Consider the following 21,429-nt stretch of genomic DNA (forward strand, 5'->3'; position numbering starts at 1 on the left):
AATACATGTACATCCTGTCCCTCAGGATTCTCTCCAACAACTTGTTGACCACCGACGTCAGGCTCACTGGTCTATAGTTCCCTGGCTTGTCCTTATTACCTTTCTTAACCAGTGGCACCACGTTAGCCAACCTCCAGTCTTCTGGCACCTCACCTGTGACTATTGGTGATACAAATATCTCAGTAAGAGGCCCAGCAATCACTTCCCTAGCTTCCCACAGAGTTCTAGGGTACACCTGATCAGGTCCTGGGGATTTATCCACCTTTATGCATTTCAAGACATCCAGCACTTCCTCCTCTGTTATATGGACATTTTGCAAGGTGTCACCATCTATTTACCTACAATGTATATCTTGCATATCTTTTTCCACAGTAAATACTGATGCAAAATACTTGTTTAGTATCTTCACCCATCTCCTGCAGCTCCACGCAATGGCTGCCTTACTGAGCTTTGAAGGGTCCTATTCTCTCCCTAGTTACGCTTTTGGCCTTAATGTATTTGTAAAAACCCTTTTGGATTCTCCTTAATTCTATTTGCCAAAGCTATCTCATGTCCCCTTTTTGGCCTCCTGATTTCTCTCTTGAGTATAAAGGCAGTAGTAATATACTCTGCTAAGGATTCACTCGATCTATCCTGTCTGTACTGGCATATGCTTCCTTGGTTTTCTTAACCAAACCCTCAATTACTTTAGTCATCCAGCATTTACTATACCTATGAGACTTTCCTATCACCCTAACAGGAATATCTTGTCATCTCGTTTCTGAAGGCTTCCCATGTTCTAGCCCCATCCCTTTACCTGCGAACATTTGCCCCCAGTCAGCATTTGAAAGTTCTTGCCTAATACTGTCAAAATGGGCCTTTCTCCAATTTAGAACTTTGCCCCATAGCTCAAATCCTCCAACCCTGGCAACATCCTTATGAATCTGCTCTGAACCCTTTCAAGTTTCAGAACATCCCTCCAATAGCAAAGAGACCAGACTTGCACGCAATATTCCAAAAGTGGCCTAACCAATGTCCTGTACAGCCGCAACATGACCTCCCAACTCCTGTACTCAATACTCTGACCGATAAAGGAAAGCATACCAAACGCCTTCTTCACTATCCTATCTACCTGCGACTCCACTTTCAAGGAGCTATGAATTTGCACTCCAAGATCTCTTTGTTTAGCAACACTCCCTAGGGCCTTACCATTAAGTGTATAAGTCCTGTTCTGATTTGTTTCCCCATTTATGTAAATTAAACTCTATCTGCCACCCTCAGCCCTTTGGCCCATCTGATGTAACCTTCTTCGCTGTCCACTACACCTCCGAATTTGATGTCATCTGCAAACTTAGTAACCATACCTTCTATGTTCACATTCAATCATATAAATGATGAAAAGCAATGGACCCAGTACTGATCCTTGTGTCACTCCATTGGTCATAGGCCTCCAGTCTGAAAAGCAATTCCACCACTACCTTCTATCATCTAACTGTGAGCCAGTTGTGTATCCAAATGGCTAGTTCTCCCTGTTTTTCATGAGATCTAACCTTGATAACCAGTCTCCCATAGGGAACCTTGTCAAATGCCTTACTAAAATCCATATGGATCACATCTACTGCTCTGCGTTCATCTGTCATAGAGATGTACAGCACGGAAAGAGACCCTTCAGTCCAACCCGTCCATGCTGATCAGGTATCCCAACCCAATCTAGTCCCACCTGCCAGCACCTGGTTCATATCCCTCCAATCCCTTCCTATTCATATGAAGCAGCATCTGAGAAGCAGAAAAATCAACGTTTCGGGCAGGAACACTTCATCAGGATACCTGCTGAGCTTTTACAGCAACACTCTAATCTTGACTCTAATCTCCAGCATCTGCAGTCCTCACCTTTGCCTTCCTATTCATATATCTATATCCACTTCCTCTGGCAGCTCTTTCCATTCACGTACCACCCTTTGAGAGAAAATGTTGCCCCTTACGTCTCTTTTATATCTTCCCCTCCCCCACCCTCAACCTATCCTCTTTGTTATTTCTTCAAAAAACTCAATCAAGTTTGTGAGACATGATTTCCCATGCACAAAGCCATGTTGACTATCGCTAATCAGTCCTTGCCTTTCCAAATACATGTACATCCTGTCCCTCAGGATCTTCTCTAACAACTTGCCCACCACCGACGTCAGGCTCACCAGTGTGTAGTTCCCTTGTTTTTCCTCACCACCTTTTCTTAAACAGTAATAAAACACTGAAGTGAGGTTATGGCCTCAGTTCTGACAGCTGTTGATTGTTTGTATGCACTTGAGTAAATTGAGTAAAAGCAATTGAAGGGAGTAGTCCTCACAGTTTTATTAGGGCATCAAACAACTAAGCATGACAAGTATACTTGGCTTCCCTGGCTAAACTTGACATCTGCCAATTAGACAACATAGTTCTGTCTCACCTCAGCTTTCAGGATTTATTGCATTTGTTTTATTTTCAAACATGTATGCTCATGAGTTTAAAATAAGGGACAAGTTTCCCATGTTGTTTCCTGCTGTTTGCTGTAACAGGGAACCAGATACATGGGCTTTAGTTTCTAACAAAGTGCAGCAAGAAGGCTAAAGATTAGATTAGATTACTTACAGTGTGGAAACAGGCCCTTCGGCCCAACAAGTCCACACCGACCCGCCAAAGCGCAACCCACCCATACCCCTACATTTACCCCTTACCTAACACTACGGACAATTTAGCATGGCCAATTCACCTGACCCGCACATCTTTGGACTGTGGGAGGAAACCGGAGCACCCGGAGGAAACCCACGCAGACACGGGGAGAACGTGCAAACTCCACACAGTCAGTCGCCTGAGGCGGGAATTGAACCCAGGTCCCTGGCGCTGTGAGGCAGCAGTGCTAACCACTGTGCCACCGTGCGGCCCAAAGGGAAAGGTGAGCTGAAAATATGTTGCTGGAAAAGCGCAGCAGGTCAGGCAGCATCCAAGGAACAGGGGATTCGACGTTTCAGGCATGAAGAAAGACTTATGCCCGAAACATCGAATCCCCTGTCCCTTGGATGCTGCCTGACCTGCGCTTTTCCAGCAACACATTTTCAGCTCTGATCTCCAGCATCTGCAGACCTCACATTCTCCTTAAAGGGAAAGGTGAGCCTGGTAGTGAGGGTTTGTGCTATGGCTCACAAAAGGTTGCCACATGTAAGTCCTGAAGAAAAGCAGGAACTGCTTTTGTTAATCTCTGTTCTCAGGCTGCGTTGATCTTAATGCAAAGAGGCTGAGTCTGGTATCGTGAAGGGAAGTGGTACATTATTCATTTATTAGAGTTCACTGGGCAGGTAACAAGCAAAATGATGAAGGGGAGCCTGTGGGTTTTGGGTACTTGCATTTCCAAAAGGCACAGATTATATGCCACATCCAGATTGCTACACAAACTAAAAGTTTGTAGTGTAGAGGGTAACATATTAGCCTTGATAGGGAGTTGATTAGCCAGCATGCCACGGTAACGTCATAAGCAAGAAACAGTGTAGTTTATTTCTGTTTTTTGCCATGTTAGACACAGTGGAAGAATAAGCTCCTGGGATGAAGGGGTACCTTATGAGAAAAGCTTGCACAGATAACCTTTGCACTTGTAACCATTGGAATTTAGGAGAATGAGGGTGATATTATTAAAACATAGACCCTGAGGGGATTGATACATGAGAGCATGTGGGAGAGATTAGCACAAGACAGCACCATTCGAAATATTGCGTCTCCCATTTAAAATTAAGGCAAGGAGAATTTTGTTCACTCTGAGGGTTGTTTAGATTAGATTAGATTCCCTACAGTGTGGAAACAGGCCCTTCGGCCCAACAAGTCCACACTGACCCTCTGGAGAGTAACCCACCCAGTCCTGTTTCCCTCTGACTAATGCACCTATCACTATGGGCAATTTGGAATGGCCAATTCACGTGACCTGCCCAACTTTAGATTGTAGGAGGAAACCAGAGCACCTGGAGGAAACCCACACAGACACGGGGAGAACGTGCAAACTTCACACAGACAGTCGCCCAAGGCTGGAACCTAGGACCCTGGTGCTGTGAGGCAGCAGTGCTAACCACTGAGCCACCGTGCCACCCTTGGAGTTCAGTGTGGAACTCACTTCCTTTGAGATCGATGGAGTCACAGTTATTGGATACTTTAAGGCTGAATTAGATTATTATAGAAGGGAAAATAGAATGTTGACCATAATCAGATCAGCCATGATCTTATCAAATAAGTGAGCATGCTCAATTTTACCTCCTCCTACTTCATATTTATATGGATTCTGTTCTGGGATACTCTCGTGAAGCAAGAGAGCCTAATTCTGGCATATAATTAACCCAGGGACTGGCAATTTAGATAAGTATATCTGACTAAAGCCAGTGGAATAACAAAATGTTTAATCATTACGCTATTCCTTAAACTGAATTTAGTTTGTAGAAATATCTCTGATATTCTAGGCTGTAATTTTGCATATTGGCACTATTCTGGCACACCTTGCTCACCACAGAGATTCTGGACTGGACTGGGAGAAACTAGACTCATAGTTTAATTATTACATTACCTACAGCACCCACAACCCCAGATGTGATTTGGACACTTTTTTTTTCCCCAAACAGACCCTGCTGGTCACCAAGTTCCATGTGGTCCAGCAATGCCACTACATAACTGATGACTTATGATCACTCAAAGGAACGGTCCTGAGCTTTGGTACGGAGGCGCTGGTGTTGGACTGGGGTGGACAAAATTAAAAATCACATGACATCAGGTTATCGTCCAACAAGTTTACTTGGAAGTACAAACTTTCAGAGTGCTGCTCATTTGTCAGGTAGCTAGTGGAGTAGGATCATCGGACACAGAATTTATAGCTAAAGATCATTAGTGTCATACACTGATCTGATATATTGAACAAACCTGGATTACTGTTAAGTCTTTCGCCTTTTAGAATAGGTTGCAGGTTTTGCATCATTAATATACAAAATCCAAAACTGGGATTTGTTAGACTATAATCTGGTGTCATGTGATTTTTAACTTTTTCCTGAGCTTGGCAGTGCAGATTATCATTGGAAGTGACATTGGGAATTTGCTATGGGTGCAATCATTCTTCAGCTTTTTATAGACACTGAAGTGATTTTGCCTCTTAGCTTTGAGAATTGTTATAAATTTTAAGTAGGAAGAATGGAGTGAAAATTACTGGTTGTTTCTAGACAGCTGTCCCACATCTCCGATGACTAAATGTAAAAATAGAGTTGGAAGAAGTTTAGGAGAGTATTTTACAATGCCAAGTGATGTTGTCTTATTTATCCTCAGGCTTACGTGCATCCAGGTGTGCTGGGCCCCATGACAATCCGACTCTACAATGCAATGAGAAGCGTAGATCCAATTAAAAGAACCGAAGGCCCCAGTAATGCTATAAGCAAGAAACAGTTTGTTTTATTCCTTGCTTATGCAATGCGAGGCACAGCTGAAGAAAAAGCTTTTATAATTCAGAGAATGATTTCCCAAGATGCGGATGGTGATATAAAAGGAAGGGAAATAAAAGAGGTAAATAATATCTCGATTTCAACAAAGGCCAGTGTTCTGTTTATGCTGTGCCCTCTTACCCATTCTCTCATTGTAGAGCATTTTGATTTAATGGGATTTCAGGTGCAGATAAAAGCATTCAGCTTCTTATATGGCTAGAAACCTCCAAATCTTTATCCTGTAAAGTCATTTGCATTTTTAAAGTTGAAATGCGTCAGGGGTGTCATCCCTGTTTAATCCTGTTCAATATATATTTTGTCCACTGTTTGTTTAGGTGCAAAGGATTTCCCTGAAATTCAGTTCCTTAATTCCCCATTTTAAAAGTGAGATTTGGCCACATTCATGCCTGAAAGCATGTTTCACATCCAAAATTTAGATCATTTATTTTGTCTCATGTGAATCAGCCTCGTTTGGGTCACAAAGCTCTATAATTGTTCTTCTTGCTTTTTGACTGGCAAGGTTGTAATTAGTTGGACTTAGCTCTTTAAGGCTTCACCTTTAAGAATTTTTTTTCCTGACGTCTTCATCTTTTTGTTTAAGAAAGCTAGTTTTGGAAGCACTTCTATTTTTTCAAACTTTTTTTGTTTAAACCAGTGAAAGGTGATCTTATAAGCGCTGTTCTGGATAACATTGACTGTAATAAAATGTGGGCACTGAAACGATATGAAAGCTGTGGAGGCCCAAGTTAAGAAACTGTTTGTGTCCATACTCCTATTGTCCTTGTTTACTTAAAGCCCATATGATTAGATTAGATTACTTACAGTGTGGAAGCAGGCCCTTCGGCCCAACAAGTCCACACTGACCTGCCGAAGCGCAACCCACCCAGACCCACTCCCCTACATTTACCCCTTTCACGTAACACTTTGGGCAATTTAGCATGGTCAATTCACCTAACCTGCACATCTTTGGATTGTGGGAGAAAACCCATGCAGACACGGGGAGAATGTGCAAACTGCACACAGAAAGTTGCCCAAGCTTCTTGTCCAAATACACTTGGCAAGAATTCACGCTGATAGACGCTGTCCATATGTGTCACTGCCTGGACCTGTCAATGGCCACCCTCACTAGGCCAGGGTGCGTGAGGTAGTTTCGGACATCATGTTAACACAAGACCTTGATTACATAGTCACTATTCATCTACAAAGAAATGTTGACTGATTATTTGACAAGACACCAATCTGATTGAACCAAATCATAAGCAGGGATATGGCATTGAAATAGAGATTCAGCTATGATCATATAGAATGGTGGGACAGTGTCAAAAGGGCCAAAAGTCTTCTCCTGCTCCTAGCTTCTATGTTCTGTGTTTCCATGTCAGTTGCTTCCTATTTGGGTCAGGGTGTGCAATTAAGTTTGGGAAATTTAACCATCCTTTTGTCTTGCTTTTTATCCCTTCCCATTCCTGACACTACTGCAACTATTTTTTTTAACAATTTATCTGTGTACTTTACCATTTTGTTCCAAACACTTTGTGCTGGATATTGCTCTGTTTCATCTGTGGTTTGTTGTATATCCCTTGTAGTTCACAAAGGATCTGATTATAGCAGTGATCCAGTTGCTGCAAGTTGAAGGCATGCTTCGAGGTTGGTCTTTGGAGAAAACCTCAGAGCCTACTATAGGCACATTACGTCTGACGAATTTTCTGATATCTCAGTTGAAGTCTAAAGGTACTAATATTACATGTTCTATATCAATGCCGTTTTTAACAACGGCTTAAAGCTGGAATAAAATTGAATTGTCAGGAATTAAAAACTCATCTGCACATATGATCGCAGTGTCAGAGAGTCATAGAGGTGTACAGCACGGAAACAAATCCTTCACTCCAACCCGTCCATGTCGACCAGATATCCCAACCCAATCCCTCCAAACCCTTCCTATTCATATACCCATCCAAATGCCTCTTAAATGTTGCAATTGCACCAGCCTCCACCACTTCCTCTGGCAGCTCATTCCATACCTGTACCACCCTGTGTGTAAAAAGGTTGCCCCTTAGGTCTCTTTTGTATTTTTCCCCTCTCACACTAAACCTATGCCCTCTAGTTCTGGACTCCCCGACACCAGGGAAAAGACTTTGCCTATTTACCCTATCCATGCCCCCCATAATTATGTCAACCTCTATAAGGTCACCTCACAGCCTCTGACATTCCAGGGAAAACAACCCCTATATTCAGCCTCTCCCTATAGCTCAAATCCTCCAACCCTGGCAACATTCTTGTAAATCTTTTCTGAACCCTTTCAAGTTTCACAACATCTTTCCGATAGGAAGGAGACCAGAACTGCATGCAATATTCCAACAGTGGCCTAACCATGTCCTGTACAGCCGCAGCATGACCTCCCACCTCTGACAAATAAAGGGAAGCATACCACATGCCGCCTTCACTATCCTATCTACCTGCAACTCCACTTTCAAGGAGCTATGAGCCTGCACTCCAAGGTCTCTTTGTTCAGCAACACTCCCTAGGACTTTACCATTAAGTGTATAAGTCCTGCTAAGATTTGCTTTCCCAAAATGCAGCACCTCACATTTATCTGCATTAAACTCCATGTGCCACTTCTCAGTCCATTGGCCAATCTGGTTAAGATCCTGTTGTAATCTGAGGTAACCCTCTTCACTGTCCGCGACACCTCAAATTTTGGTGTCATCCGCAAACTTACTAAACGTATCTCTTATGCTCGCATCCAAATAATTTATGTAAATGACAAAAAGTAGAGGACCCAGCACCGCTCCTTGTGGCACTCCACTGGTCACAAGCCTCCAGTCTGAAAAACAACCCACCACCACCATCCTCTGTCTTCTACCTTTGAGCCAGTTCTGTAACCAAATGGCTAATTCTCCCTTTATTCCATGAGATCTAACCTTGCTAATCAGTCTCCCATGGGGAACCTTGTCGAAAGCCTTACTGAAGTCCATATAGATCACATCTACTGCTCTGCCCTCATCAATCCTCTTTGTTACTTCCTCAAAAAACTCAATCAAGTTTGTGAGGCATGATTTTGCGCACACAAAGCCATGTTGACTATCCTGACTCAGTCTTTGCCTTTCCAAATACATGTGCATCCTGTCCCTCAGGATTCCCTCCGACAACCTGCCCACCACCAACATCAGGCTCACTGGTCTATAGTTCCCTGGCTTGTCCTTACTACCCTTCTTAAACAGTGGCACCAACATTAGCCAACCTCCTGTCTTCTGGCACCTCACCTGTGACTATCGGTGATACAAATATCTGAGCAAGAGGCCTAGCAATTACTCCTCTAGCTTCCCACAGAGTTCTAGGGTACACCTGATCAGGTCCTAGGGATTTATCCACCTTTATGCAATTCAGGACATCCAGCACGTCCTCTTCTGTAATATGGACATTTTGCAAGATGTCACCATCTATTTCCCTACAGTCTACATCTTCCATATCCTTTTCCATAGTAAATACTGATGCAACATGCTCATCAGTGGTGACCTCCAAGTGAAGCGAAGCTGTTGTCTCCTGCTTTCTATTTATATGTTTGTCCTGGATGGGGTTCCTGGGGTTTGTGGTGATGTCATTTCCTGAGGGATTGATAGATGGTATCTAGATCTATGTGTTTGTTTATGGCGTTGTGGTTGGAGTGCCAGGCTTCTAGGAATTCTCTAGTATGTCTTTGCTTAGCCTGTGCCAGGATAGATGTGTTGTCCCAGTCGAAATGGTGGGGTTTTTTTCCTCAGTGTGTAGGGCTATGAGGGAGAGAGGGTCGTGTCTTTTTGTGGCTAGTTGGTGTTCGTGTATCCTGGTGGCTAACTTTCTTCCTGTTTGTCCTACGTAGTGTTTGTGGCAGTCCTTGCATAGAATTTTGTAGACAACGTTTTGTCCATGGGTTATATTGGGTCTTTTAAGTTTGTTAGTTTTTGTGTGAGAGTGTTGATGGGTTTGTGTGCTACTAGGATTCTGAGGCGTCTTAGTAGTCCGGCTGTCATTTCTGAAACTTCTTTGATGTATGGTAAGGTGGTTAGGGTTTCTGGCTGTATTTGGTCTGCTTGTCGTGGTTTGTTCTTGAGAAATCTGCGGATTGTATTTTTTGAGTATCCGTTCTTCTTGAATGCATTGTATAGGTGGTTCTCCTCTGTTTTCCAAAGTTCGTCTGTGCTGCAGTATGAGGTGGCTTGTTGGAATACTGTTCTGATACAGCTTCGTTTGTGTGTGTTAGGAAAGAAAAAAACTTGACAAACTCCCAACAAAGACAAAACCAATAACACAGGGGCATGGATAAAGAACTTATCAGACCGAACGCTATCAGACACAGAAAAGGTGGTACTAGTAAAAGGACTAAATTTCATTTACCGAGACCCTGACAGGAAGGATTTCCTAGCGGCATTAGAAACCATGTTGAAGGACAACAAACTCACAGAAGAAATACAACAAACGATCAGACAGACAGTTGCACCTACTCTGAGCCGAAAGAGGGAAGGAAACAAACTGAACACACAAGAAAAGAAAGCCCTAGAAAACCTCAAAAAAGACAAAAACATTGTTATGTTACCTACAGATAAAGGTCGGCTCACAGTCATCCTGAACAGAAGGGACTACATAGAGAAAGCCAATGCACTACTCGCAGACACCAACACCTACCCACAGATGGCACTAGACCTGACCCCACAACTAGAAAACAAAATTACATATCTCTTAAAAACAATTACGCAATTCCGGACAATTAAGCAAAACGGAATTCCAAAAATGAAACCAGATGGGACCAACGCCCCACGATTCTACGGAATACCAAAAATCCATAAACAAGGAGCCCCCCTCAGACCCATAGTCTCACTACCCGGAACACCAACTTACAGACTGGCCAAAGAACTACATGCAAGACTGAAATACCTAGTAGAAGAGTCACAGCACTCCATCCACTCCACCCAGGAATTCCTAAAAATGATCAAAAACACCAAAATAGAGGAAGATTAAACAATGATCTCATTCGACGTAACAGCACTGTTCACCTCCGTCAAAATTGACCTGGCAAAGGAAACACTTACCACACTTTTAGAAGAGACCATCACACATACCCCAACCACCATCAATCACATTACCAACGAAAACATCATGAAGCTAGTGGACCTGTGCCTCACCACCCACTTCACTTTCAACAACATAGTCTACAAACAAACCAATGGCACACCCATGGGATCTCCACTATCAGGATTCATAGCAGAAGCGGTAATGCAAAGACTAGAACAAACAGCCCTACCAACCATCAAACCAAAATTCTGGGTCCGCTCCGTATATGACACCTTTGTCATCATAAAACGAAACAAGATAGAAGAGACATTTAACATCATCAACAACACCCTCACAGGCATAAAGTTCACCAAGGAGGAAGAAACTGACAACAAACTCGCATTCCTGGATGTCACAGTCGAAAGAACGGACAACGGAGAACTACAAACCTGCGTATACAGAAAACCGACAAATACTGTCCAAATACTTAACTACACCAGCAACCATCGTAACACACACAAACGAAGCTGTATCAGAACACTATTCCAATGAGCCACCTCACACTGCAGCACAGACGAACTTCGTAAAACAGAGGAGAACCACCTATACAACGTATTCAAGAAGAACGGATACTCAAAAAATAGAGTCTGTAGATTCCTCAAGAACAAACCACGACAAGCAGACCAAACACAGCCAGAAACCCTAACCACCTTACTGTACATCAAAGAAGTTTCAGAAATGACAGCCAGACTACTGAGACCCCTCAGAATCCTAGTAGCACACAAACCCACCAACACTCTCACACAAAAACTAACAAACTTAAAAGACCCATACAACCCATGGACAAAACCAACGTCGTCTCCAAAATTCCATGCAAGGACTGCCACAAACACTACGGAGGACAAACAGGAAGAAAGTTAGCCACCAGGATACACAAACACCAACTAGCCACAAAAAGACACGACCCTCTCTCCCTCGTAGCCCTACACACAGAGGGAAAAATCCCTACCATTTCGACTGGGACAACACATCTATCCTGGGACAGGTGAAGCAAAGACATACCAGAGAATTCCTAGAGGCCTGGCACTCCAACCACAACCCCATAAATAAACACACAGATCTAGATACCATCTATCAATCCCTCAGAAAATGAACAGGAAATGACATCACCACAAACCCCAGGAACCCCATCCAGGACAAACATAAATAGAAAGCAGGAGACAACAGTTTCGCTTCACTTTGAGGTTGCCACTGATGATGTTACCTAGCCAGATAATGAAACGTCTGGATATCAAACCTACAGCTCAGCGAGCAAACCTACACCCTAACCGTCAACCTGAGCTACAAACCTTCACAAACCTTGCAAAATATTCATTTAGTATTTCCCCCATTTTCTGCAGCTCCACACAAAGGCCGCCTTGCTGATCTTTGAGGGGCCCTATTCTCTCCCTAGTTACCCTTTTGTCCTTAATGTATTTGTAAAAACCTATTTGAACTCTCTTTAATTCTGTTTGCCAAGCTATCTCATTTTCCCTTTTTGCCATCCTGATTTCCCTCTGAAGTATACTCCTACTTCCTTTATATTCTTCTAAGGATTCACTTGATCTATCCTGTCTATACCTGACATATGCTGACATTCACTTGATCTATCCTGTCTATACCTGACATTAACCAAACCCTCAATTTCTTTAGTCATCCAGCATTCCCTATACTTATCAGATTTTCCTTTCACCTTAACAGGAATATACTTTCTCTGGATTTTCGTTATCTAATTTCTGAAGTTTTTCCATTTTCCAGCTGTCCCTTTACCTGCGAACATCTGCCCCCCGATCAGCTTTTGAAAATTCTTGCCTAATACCGTCAAAATTGAGCTTTCTCCAATTTAGAACTTCAACTTTTAAATCTGTTCTATCCTTTTCCATCACTATTTTAAATCTAATAGAATTATGGTCGCTGGCCCCAAAGTGCTCCCCCACTGACATCTCAGTCACCTGCCCTGCCTTATTTCCCATGAGTAGGTCAAGTTTTGCACCTTCTCTAGTAGGTACATCCACACACTGAATCAGAAAATTGTCTTGTACACACTTAACAAATTCCTCTCCATCTATACCCTTAATGCTATGATTGTCCCAGCCTACGTTTGGAAAGTTAAAATCCCCTACCATAACCACCCGATTATTCTTACAGATAGCTGAGATCTCCTTACAAGTTTGTTTCTCAATTTCCCTCTAACTATTAGGGAGTCTACAATACAATCCCAATAAGGTGATTATCCCTTTCTTATTTCTCAGTTCCATCCAAATAACTTCCCTGGATGTATTTCCAGGAATATGCTCCTTCAGCATAGCTGTAATGCTATCCCTTATCAAAAATACCACTCCCCGTCCTCTCTTGCCTCCCTTTCTGTCCTTCCTGTAGCATTTGTATCTTGGAACGTTAAGCTGCCAGTCCTGTCCATCCCTGAGCCATGTTTCTGTAATTGCTATGATATCCTATTTCATGTTCCTAACCATGCCCTGAGTTCATCTACCTTCCCTGTTAGGCCCCTTGCATTGAAATAAATGCAGTTTAATTTATTAGTCCTACCTTGTCCCTGCCTGCCCTGACTGTTTGACTTGCTTCTGTTCTCAACTGTACCAGTCTCAGATTGATCTCTTTCCTCATCCACTCCCCCCCCCAAAAACCTTACTAGTTTAAATCCTCCCGAGGAGCTCTCGCCAATTTCCCTGCCAGTATATTAGTCCCCTTCCAATTTAGGTGCTATCCGACCTCCTTGTACAGGTCACTTCTACCCCAAAAGAGATTCCAATGATCCAAAAATGTGAATCCTTCTCCCATATACCAGCTCCTCAGCCATGCATTCATCTGCTCTATCCTCCTCTTCCTGCCCTCACTAGCTTGTAGCACCGGGAGTATTCCAGATATTACTCCTCTCAAGGACCTCCTTTTTAAATTCCTGCCTAACTCTGTGTAATCACCCTTCAGGATCTCAACCTTTTCCCTTCCTATGTCTTTGGTTCCAATGTGGACAATGACCTCTTGCTGGCCCCTTCCTATAACTGCCATCCATCACATACTGTTACTGTTGTAAACTCCTCATTGCTTCTTACTGTCTCTCCAACTGATCCATTCAATCTGATAAGATTTGCAACAAACAGCATTTATTGCAGATATAATCCGCAGTAATCCTTAAACTCCCTTTAAACTCCTAAATCTGACAAGAAGCACATACCACTCTTCTAAAGGCCATTTTTGCTCCTTCACAACCCACAGACACAGAAAATAACAGCGTCTTATTCCTCTACAAAGACTGCCCCAGGTTAGATTAATAGTTACGGTTTATATTTTAAGTTTAATCAAGAGACATAGCTCAAAAAACAGTTAATCAAGAAAGAACCCACTCTACTCATGACTGGAGACTTAAAACAATTAACTTATCTGATTCTATGCTGTGAACTTCACCCAACAGTTCCTCCAAGATAAGTTGTGAATTTCACTGTTTTCCCAGAAGCACTCTGATGTCCAGTGATACATGAATTCAAACAGCAAAGTCAGTAACTGTGCAGGTTCACTCTGGTCAGTTTTTTTTCTCTCTCCTGCACTGACCTCACCATGTGCTTCCTTTGTCTGTTCTTCTTCCTTTTAAAACAGCTGTTGTTTTGACTTTTTTTCCCCCAAAGTTCCAAAACAATGCAACATCTTATAAAACAGTAATTGCTGCTCCTGGAATTCAAGGAAATCACCTCCAGCACCTAAAATACCTCAAAAAAGGAGCAGCTGTTACAGCCAGAAATTTTTCCCATCCTCCATCTTGGATTGCCCAGAATCCTAATTAAATCATCATAGCTAAAAAGATCTCAAAGCATTGACATTATGCCATCATTGCCATGCACTGTAAACTCATAAATGCAAGATTTAAAAATTAGAATTAGAGTTTATTGTCAGGTGAACCAAAGTACAGGAATACAGCTAAATGTGTAAAATGTCACAATTTGATTATCCCTCTTTCCCGCCTGCTGTCTGGTTCGGAGTTTGGAGAATCAGAAAGGTTTAGTTGTTCTCGGTTAGCTCAGGATGGCTGGTTTGTGATGTAGGGTCACACCAACAGCATGTGTTCAGTTCCCATATTGGCCAAGATCACCATGAAAATCCTGCCTTCTAAACCACACCCCTTACCTGAGATGTGGTGACCGTCAGATTAAACTCACACCAGTTGTCTCTCCCTAATCAGGGAGCCACATATGTTCTTTTGAGGCTACGGTCACCTTTGTTAGTCGAGGAACTTTCCAATCTGCCTCTTTTTAAAAATAAATCTGAGCCTGGTATATTTATTTCGGTAAGGAAGGGATGGAGTCAGTGTTATGCCACGGGTGGAACTCCTGAGGTAGCAACACAGCCTGATGGGTGGCTGGACCAGAAAGTTAGAATACCTGCTTCTGTTTACTGGGGCCCTGGCCAAGTTTTAATGGTGTATGTCAGGTCCCTTCTGCAAAACACACCTACACAACCTCCATGTCCTTATGTATTCTCCACAGCCAACTATGTGCCACTCAGGAGTCACTTATTTAAAATAGTGATTTTGTTAAAATAATCAACTTCTGTTCTTACTGTGCTCTCATTCACATGTCGATAATGCTGAAAATCCTCATTCATAAAACCATTCAGAAAAGTTAAATCTTCTCAAGCTGTCAATCTGTTATAAAGCAAGTGAATATATAGTCATTTGGTAGGATCGCAGGTTTATTACAGTACAGAAAGAGGCCATTCAGCCCATTGCACCTACACCAGTTCTATTACCTAGTGCCAAGTCTGCTGGTTTTTCCTCATATCCCTGTACCCTGTTGTATCCAAGTAGATGCTCTATGTCCTAGTTTCATATGATGGTACTTGAGGATTGCTGAAAAACGACACGTGTTGTTGAAGTGTTTTGTCTTGCTTTCATCAGGACAGTTGTAATACCAACATAAAGAGGGACAGTAATTTTGTATTGTATGAGAAGGGAATCTGATTGTTGGTAATTGGACATGGATTAAAAAGCTGGCCTAATGGTGAACACGAAACAACTGTCAATTGTATAAACCCACCTGGTTCACTAACGTCCTTTTAGGGAAGGAAATTTGAAATCCTTACCTGGTCTCACCTATTTGTGACTCCAGACCCACAACAATGTGCTTGATTCTTAATAGCCCTCTGTCTTTTAGGAATTGGCAGTAAATGTTGGTCTAGCCAGTGACGCCCATATCCCATGAACAAATAGTAAAATAGGATTCTGATAGGAATAGGCACAATTTTTCAGATTTCTTATGGCTTTTAGCTGAGTACTTTTCAGGAAGTCATGGCCATGGCCTTCATGAGTTTGTGCAAAATATGAGAAATTAAAATCTGAGAAATTTGAGAGCAGGAGCAATATCAGCATAAATGGTGTTGACTGCTAACTGGATGTCGCTGTTAAAATGAAAAGACATTGTACCTGTTACACAAATGAGTAATGTGGTATGTGAATTTCAGTAGTGGTGTGATGCTGAGTATATGTTCTTTATGACCCAAAAACTGGTGAATTATATCAAACAAAATATTCCTTCACCTGCCTGTAACCAACTAACCAACTAACACATGCTTGTTATACTTAAAGCAGTGTCCAAAATTGTGATTCTGCAATTGGACAGCACCTGCTAAAGTATCTTGAGTGTGGTAAGAATTGTCCTGACATTCACTGGAAGCTGCCTATATTAGTACACTATTTGCAAAGAACACGTGTACGTATTGTGCCTATTTTAACATAATAGGTGTCAGCCATCGTCTGGTTCATAGGAGCGTGAGTAGGCCACTCAGCTCACAAAACCTATTCTGAACCCCAACATTATCATGGCTGATCCTCTATCTCAACGCTATGTCTTGCTCTCTTCCTATACCCATTGATACTATTTATCTTGTAGAAATCTTACCTCTTTTTTTTAAATATATTCAGTGACTATCTTCGGTGGCAGAAATTCTATTGGTTCATTTCCCTTTGAGTGAAGAAATTTCTCTTCTTCTTAGTGTGAAAATAATTAATGCATAATTAAGGCAGAGAGTTGGGATAAAAGATTCTTTTTCGGAATGGCAGCCGGTGATGAGCGGTGTCCCGCAGGGTTCAGTGTTGGGGCCGCAGCTGTTCACATTTATATATTAATGATCTGGATGAAGGGACTGGGGGCATTCTAGAGAAGTTTGCTGATGATACGAAGTTAGGTGAACAGGCAGGTAGTACTGAGGAAGTGGGGAGGCTGCAGAAGGTTCTAGACAGTTTGGGAGAGTGGTCCAGGAAATGGCTGATGGAATTCAACATGAGCAAATGCGAGGTCTTGCACTTTGGAAAAAAGAATAAAAGCGTAGACTACTTTCTAAATGGTGAGAAAATTCATAAAGCCAAATTCAAAGGGATCTGGGCGTGCTAGTTGAGGATTCTCTAAAGGTAAACATGCAGGTTGAGTCTGTGATTAAGAAAGCGAATGCAATGTTGTCGTTTATCTCAAGAGGATTGGAATATAAAAGCACTGTTGTGCTACTGAGACTTTATACAGCTCTGGTTAGGCCCCATTTGGAGTACTGTGTCCAGGTTTGGTCCCCACACCTCAGGAAGGACATACTGGCACTGGAACGTATCCAGCGGAGATTCACATGGATGATCCCTGGAATGGTAGGTCTAACATACGAGGAACGGCTGAGAATCCTGGGATTGTATTCATTGAAGTTGAGAAGATTAAGGAGAGATATAATAGAAACTTACAAGATAATACATGGCTTGGAAAGGATGGACGCTAGGAAATTGTTTCCATTAGGCGAGGAGACCAGGACTGTGGACACAGCCTTAGAATTAGAGGGGGTCAATTCAGAACAGAAATGCGAAGACATTTCTTCAGCCAGAGAGGGGTGGGCCTGTGGAATTCATTGCCGCAGAGTGCAGTGGAGGCCGGGATGCTAAATGTCTTCAAGGCAGAGATTGATAAATTCTTGATGTCACAAGGAATTAAGGGCTATGGGGAGAATGCGGGTAAGTGGAATTGAAATGTCCATCAGCCATGATTGAATGGCGGAGTGGACTCAATGGGCCAAATGGCCTTACTTCCACTCCTATGTCTTATGGTCTTATATGGCTAATTTGGATTTTCGGAAAGACTTTGATAAAGTCCCACTTTACAAATTATTGTGTAAACGGAAAGTACATGGGTTGTAATGGCCTTTTATTGGCATGGACTGAGAATTGCAAGTGTGAAACAGAGGGTAGGTTTGTCAGACATGATTTTCCGCTCTGAAATCTATGGTGTCTCTGTGTAATATCCTTGGTATTCTCTAAGTGTCCTTTTGTCATATATTTATAATAAGACCCCAGCACTTTCCCTATCAAAGATTTTTGGCTAACAACTTCTCTGGATTTTCACTCTGGAAAAATCCCTTATTCTGGGCTCTCCCTGACTAGAGGAAACATCATCACTAAATATTTCCAAGCCTGTCAAAAGTTTATTTGTTTAAAAGTGAACCATTCTCCTTCTAAACTCCAGTGAATGCAGGCCTAGTCAACCCAGACCCTCTCATATGACTAACCTGCCAAGCCAGGAATCAGTCTGGGCAATCTTGGCAGTGCTTCCTCTCTGGCAAGTGTATCCTCTCTTGGGTAAGGAGACAAAAGCTGCACACCATACTCCAGGTATGGTCTCACCAACGCCCTGTAATCTAGCATCTGAACTTTTGCAATGAATTTGCATATAATTTGCCTTCCTAACTGGTTGCATGCTTTCTGTCAATGACTGGTATACCAAGATACCCAGATTGGTTTATATACAAAAACAGTCTCAATTTATCACCTGTAACTGTATTAAGTACATCTGCCATGTCTTTCTCCACTCACTCAACTTGTCTAAATCACCCAGAAACCTCTTTAGGTCCTTTTCATCATTCACACTTCCATCTAGTTTTATGTAGCTAACATATTTCTTCCATCCAACTTGACTATGTTGTGAATAGCTTGGACCAAACACCATTGTCTACCCTATCCTGCTTTTCACTCTGAAAAGACTCATTTATTCCTGCCCTCTGTTTCATGCTTGCTAACCAGTTCTCAAGGCCCTGTCAATAAAGTACCACCAAGCCATGTCTTTTGATTTTGTATAATAACATCTGTGTGGGACTTTATTAAAGTCCTGCTGAAAATCCAAATACACCAATCCATTAGTTTTTTCTCATCTATATCCTAACATCAGTGTATGACACGGTGGCACAGTGGTTAGCACTGCTGCCTCACTGTGCCAGAGAGCCGGGTTCATTAGCCGCCTTGGGCAACTGTCTGTGTGGCATTTGCACATTCTCCCCGTGTCTGCATGGCTTTCCTCTGTTCTAATTTTCTCCCAAGGTCCAAAAATGTGCAGGTTAGATGAATTGGCCATGCTAAGTTGCCCATAGTGTTAGGTAAAGGGTAAATGTAGGGGAATGGGTCTGGGTGGGTTGCTCTTCGGAGGGTTGCTGTGGACTTGTTGGGCTGAAGGGCCTGTTTCCACACTGTAAGTAATCTAATCTAGTCTATGTCATCAAACAAGACTCCAGTAGGTTCGTTGACCAGATTTTCCTTTCCTAAATCCATATTGTTTCTAAGTGTCCTTTTGTTATATGTCTATAATAAGACTCCAACATTTTCCTAATTACTAATTTTTGACTATATTCTCATTTTTTCTTCTCTCCCTCCTTTTTCGAAAAGTGGGGTTATATTTTTCACCCTCCAATTTCTGGGACCTATTGAATTTTGGAAGATGATAACTAATGCATCTACTATTACAATGGCTACTTTCTTTACTCCCCTGGCATGTAGATTATCAGGCATTGGCGATTTATTAGCTTTTCATCCCATTATTTTGTCCTGTACTTTTGTTTTAACTGATACTAGTTCCTCCAATTTCTCCTTCCTCAAAGATCCATGCTTCTTTAGCACACCTAGCAAGTAATTTGTGTGTCTTAAAGTAGTTGTTTAATTGTTCATCCATTTCCTTGTTCTCCATTTTTCCCTTTCTCCTGTTTCAGATTGTATAGGTCCTATGTTTGGCTTCATTAATCATTTTCTTTTTACATCGTTATAGAAGCTCTTAGAGTAGGCTTTTCTGTTTCTTGCAGGTTTACTCCCACATTCCCCTCCTTAATCTCCTTTGCTGAATTCTAAATTGCTCCCAGTCATCAAGCTTGCTACTTTTTCTAGCAATTTCATATGTCTCATCTTTGAATCAAATACTGTTCTTAATGTCTATTGTTAACTATGTTGCCACTTTATCTGTTATGTGTTCTTTCATCTGAAAAGATTGTGTAGTCACTGCAACGCATGTGTTAAATTTCTTAAATAGTAACCATTGATTATCCGCTGTTATACCTTTTTGGCCATTGCATTCAATTCATCTTTCGGACCTTTTGTAGTTTTCTTTGGTCAGGTTTAGTGAATGCCTTTACCAATCAGACTCATCCTGACTGGTTTGAAATATAAACAAAGCTGAAAATTAATGGTCAGTCATCATTTAACTGTGCATTCTACATGCAATATCTCGACTAATCAGAATAAACTTCCTAACCAATGAGCACACAAAAACAGTTCATGATTTTACATACCACTTGACCTACTCTGTATGTAATGTATTTTTCTGTGCACAGTTACAGTCCCTAATTACTGCACTGAAGCATTTGCTTGAATTGTTTCAGTAGTTTTCATAGCAATAGGAAAGCCTCTGTTAAAACACTTAGTGGAGACCATAGCCAGTTGCCAGACATTATATTAACTTTATTTTTGTTTGTAAGTAATATCCAGAATGTAAGACCTGCAAAGTGAACCTAATGCTTTGATTTGTTTTTTCCATCTTATTGATAGATGGACAACATCTGGCGGCAGATGATTTGCAGAATGAAGAATATGGACAGCGTGAACTAAAGGACTGGATGTACACAGTCTCTCTCATTTCTACTTTTCTCCATATATTTGTAGCAATGGGCCTTCGTATTACAAATTCAGAGTCCCAAGGTGAAGTCTTTAGCACAAAACATCTGCTGCCAAAGTGCGTAGGTATAAAATATACTGGGGTGTTTACTGTATTTGACATTCCATCAATCATGTACCTCAACGCCTACCTACCTTCAGAACATCAACACAAATGGCAGCTACTGTTCTCCTCTCAGTTCCATGGAGCAAGTTTCACTCGCTTATGCAGTCTGACTCTACACAAAGGACCGACATTATTGATTGTAAAGGATTCGGATAGTTACGTCTTTGGTGGGTATGCTTCCCACAGCTGGGATGCAAGACCACAGTTCCAAGGTAACGTAGCATCGATGACATGACATTTATCTAAAGCAGATTTCTTTTTATATGCTGAACTTAATTGCAGCTTCTGATCTTGTCCCAGTATTTGCAATAGGATTACCAACAGTGGGACTGCTTGGGCGATCACATTCTAAAGATTTGTTGTATTTTAGTCCCTTAAGTTTCTGCAGGACTTTTTCACACCTGATTTAATTATCTTAAAATCCTCACTCTTTTTAGCCCTTTGGTTACTCTCTAGTTCTGGTGTTTAATTTATGTCTTTGACTAGACGGACAACCCAAAATTGGTTTTATATCTCTGACATTTCTTTCTCCTGCCTCTACCTCTTCGGAACTAAATGTTTCCTTTAGCTACACTATTTTTTATCTTGTTGTAAAAGCTCATGCTATTTGTTTTTCTATTTCTGGGAAGTTTATTCTCAGTCTATTTGTTTCCATTTCCTCTAAACAGTTTGGTTGCCCTTTACTTGTTTCTAAAACTTTTCAAATCATTGGGTTTACTGTTTTTATTTTTGCAACATAAGAAATGTCTTTTGATCAAATACTATTTTAATCTATCTGTGACTTGCTAAAGAAGTTCTTATTTAGATTTTTTGTTAATGGTTGTTTCATTTGTGTAACATTT

At 41.6% G+C, this 21,429-nt stretch overlaps 1 protein-coding gene across 1 annotated transcript in view; it reads left to right on the forward strand.

Annotated features, from left to right (window-relative positions):
* Positions 1–21,429, forward strand: part of meak7 (MTOR associated protein, eak-7 homolog) — a 60,895-nt gene that overhangs the window by 25,937 nt on the left and 13,529 nt on the right. The window contains exons 3-5 of the mRNA XM_060837606.1: positions 5,299–5,532; positions 7,034–7,178; positions 20,356–20,799. Coding sequence (XP_060693589.1) covers positions 5,299–5,532; positions 7,034–7,178; positions 20,356–20,799 — 823 coding nt within the window. The remainder of the gene's footprint in view (positions 1–5,298; positions 5,533–7,033; positions 7,179–20,355; positions 20,800–21,429) is intronic.

This window comes from Hemiscyllium ocellatum, chromosome 17 (genome assembly GCF_020745735.1).
Source record: "Hemiscyllium ocellatum isolate sHemOce1 chromosome 17, sHemOce1.pat.X.cur, whole genome shotgun sequence".
Classification (NCBI taxonomy): domain Eukaryota; kingdom Metazoa; phylum Chordata; class Chondrichthyes; order Orectolobiformes; family Hemiscylliidae; genus Hemiscyllium; species Hemiscyllium ocellatum.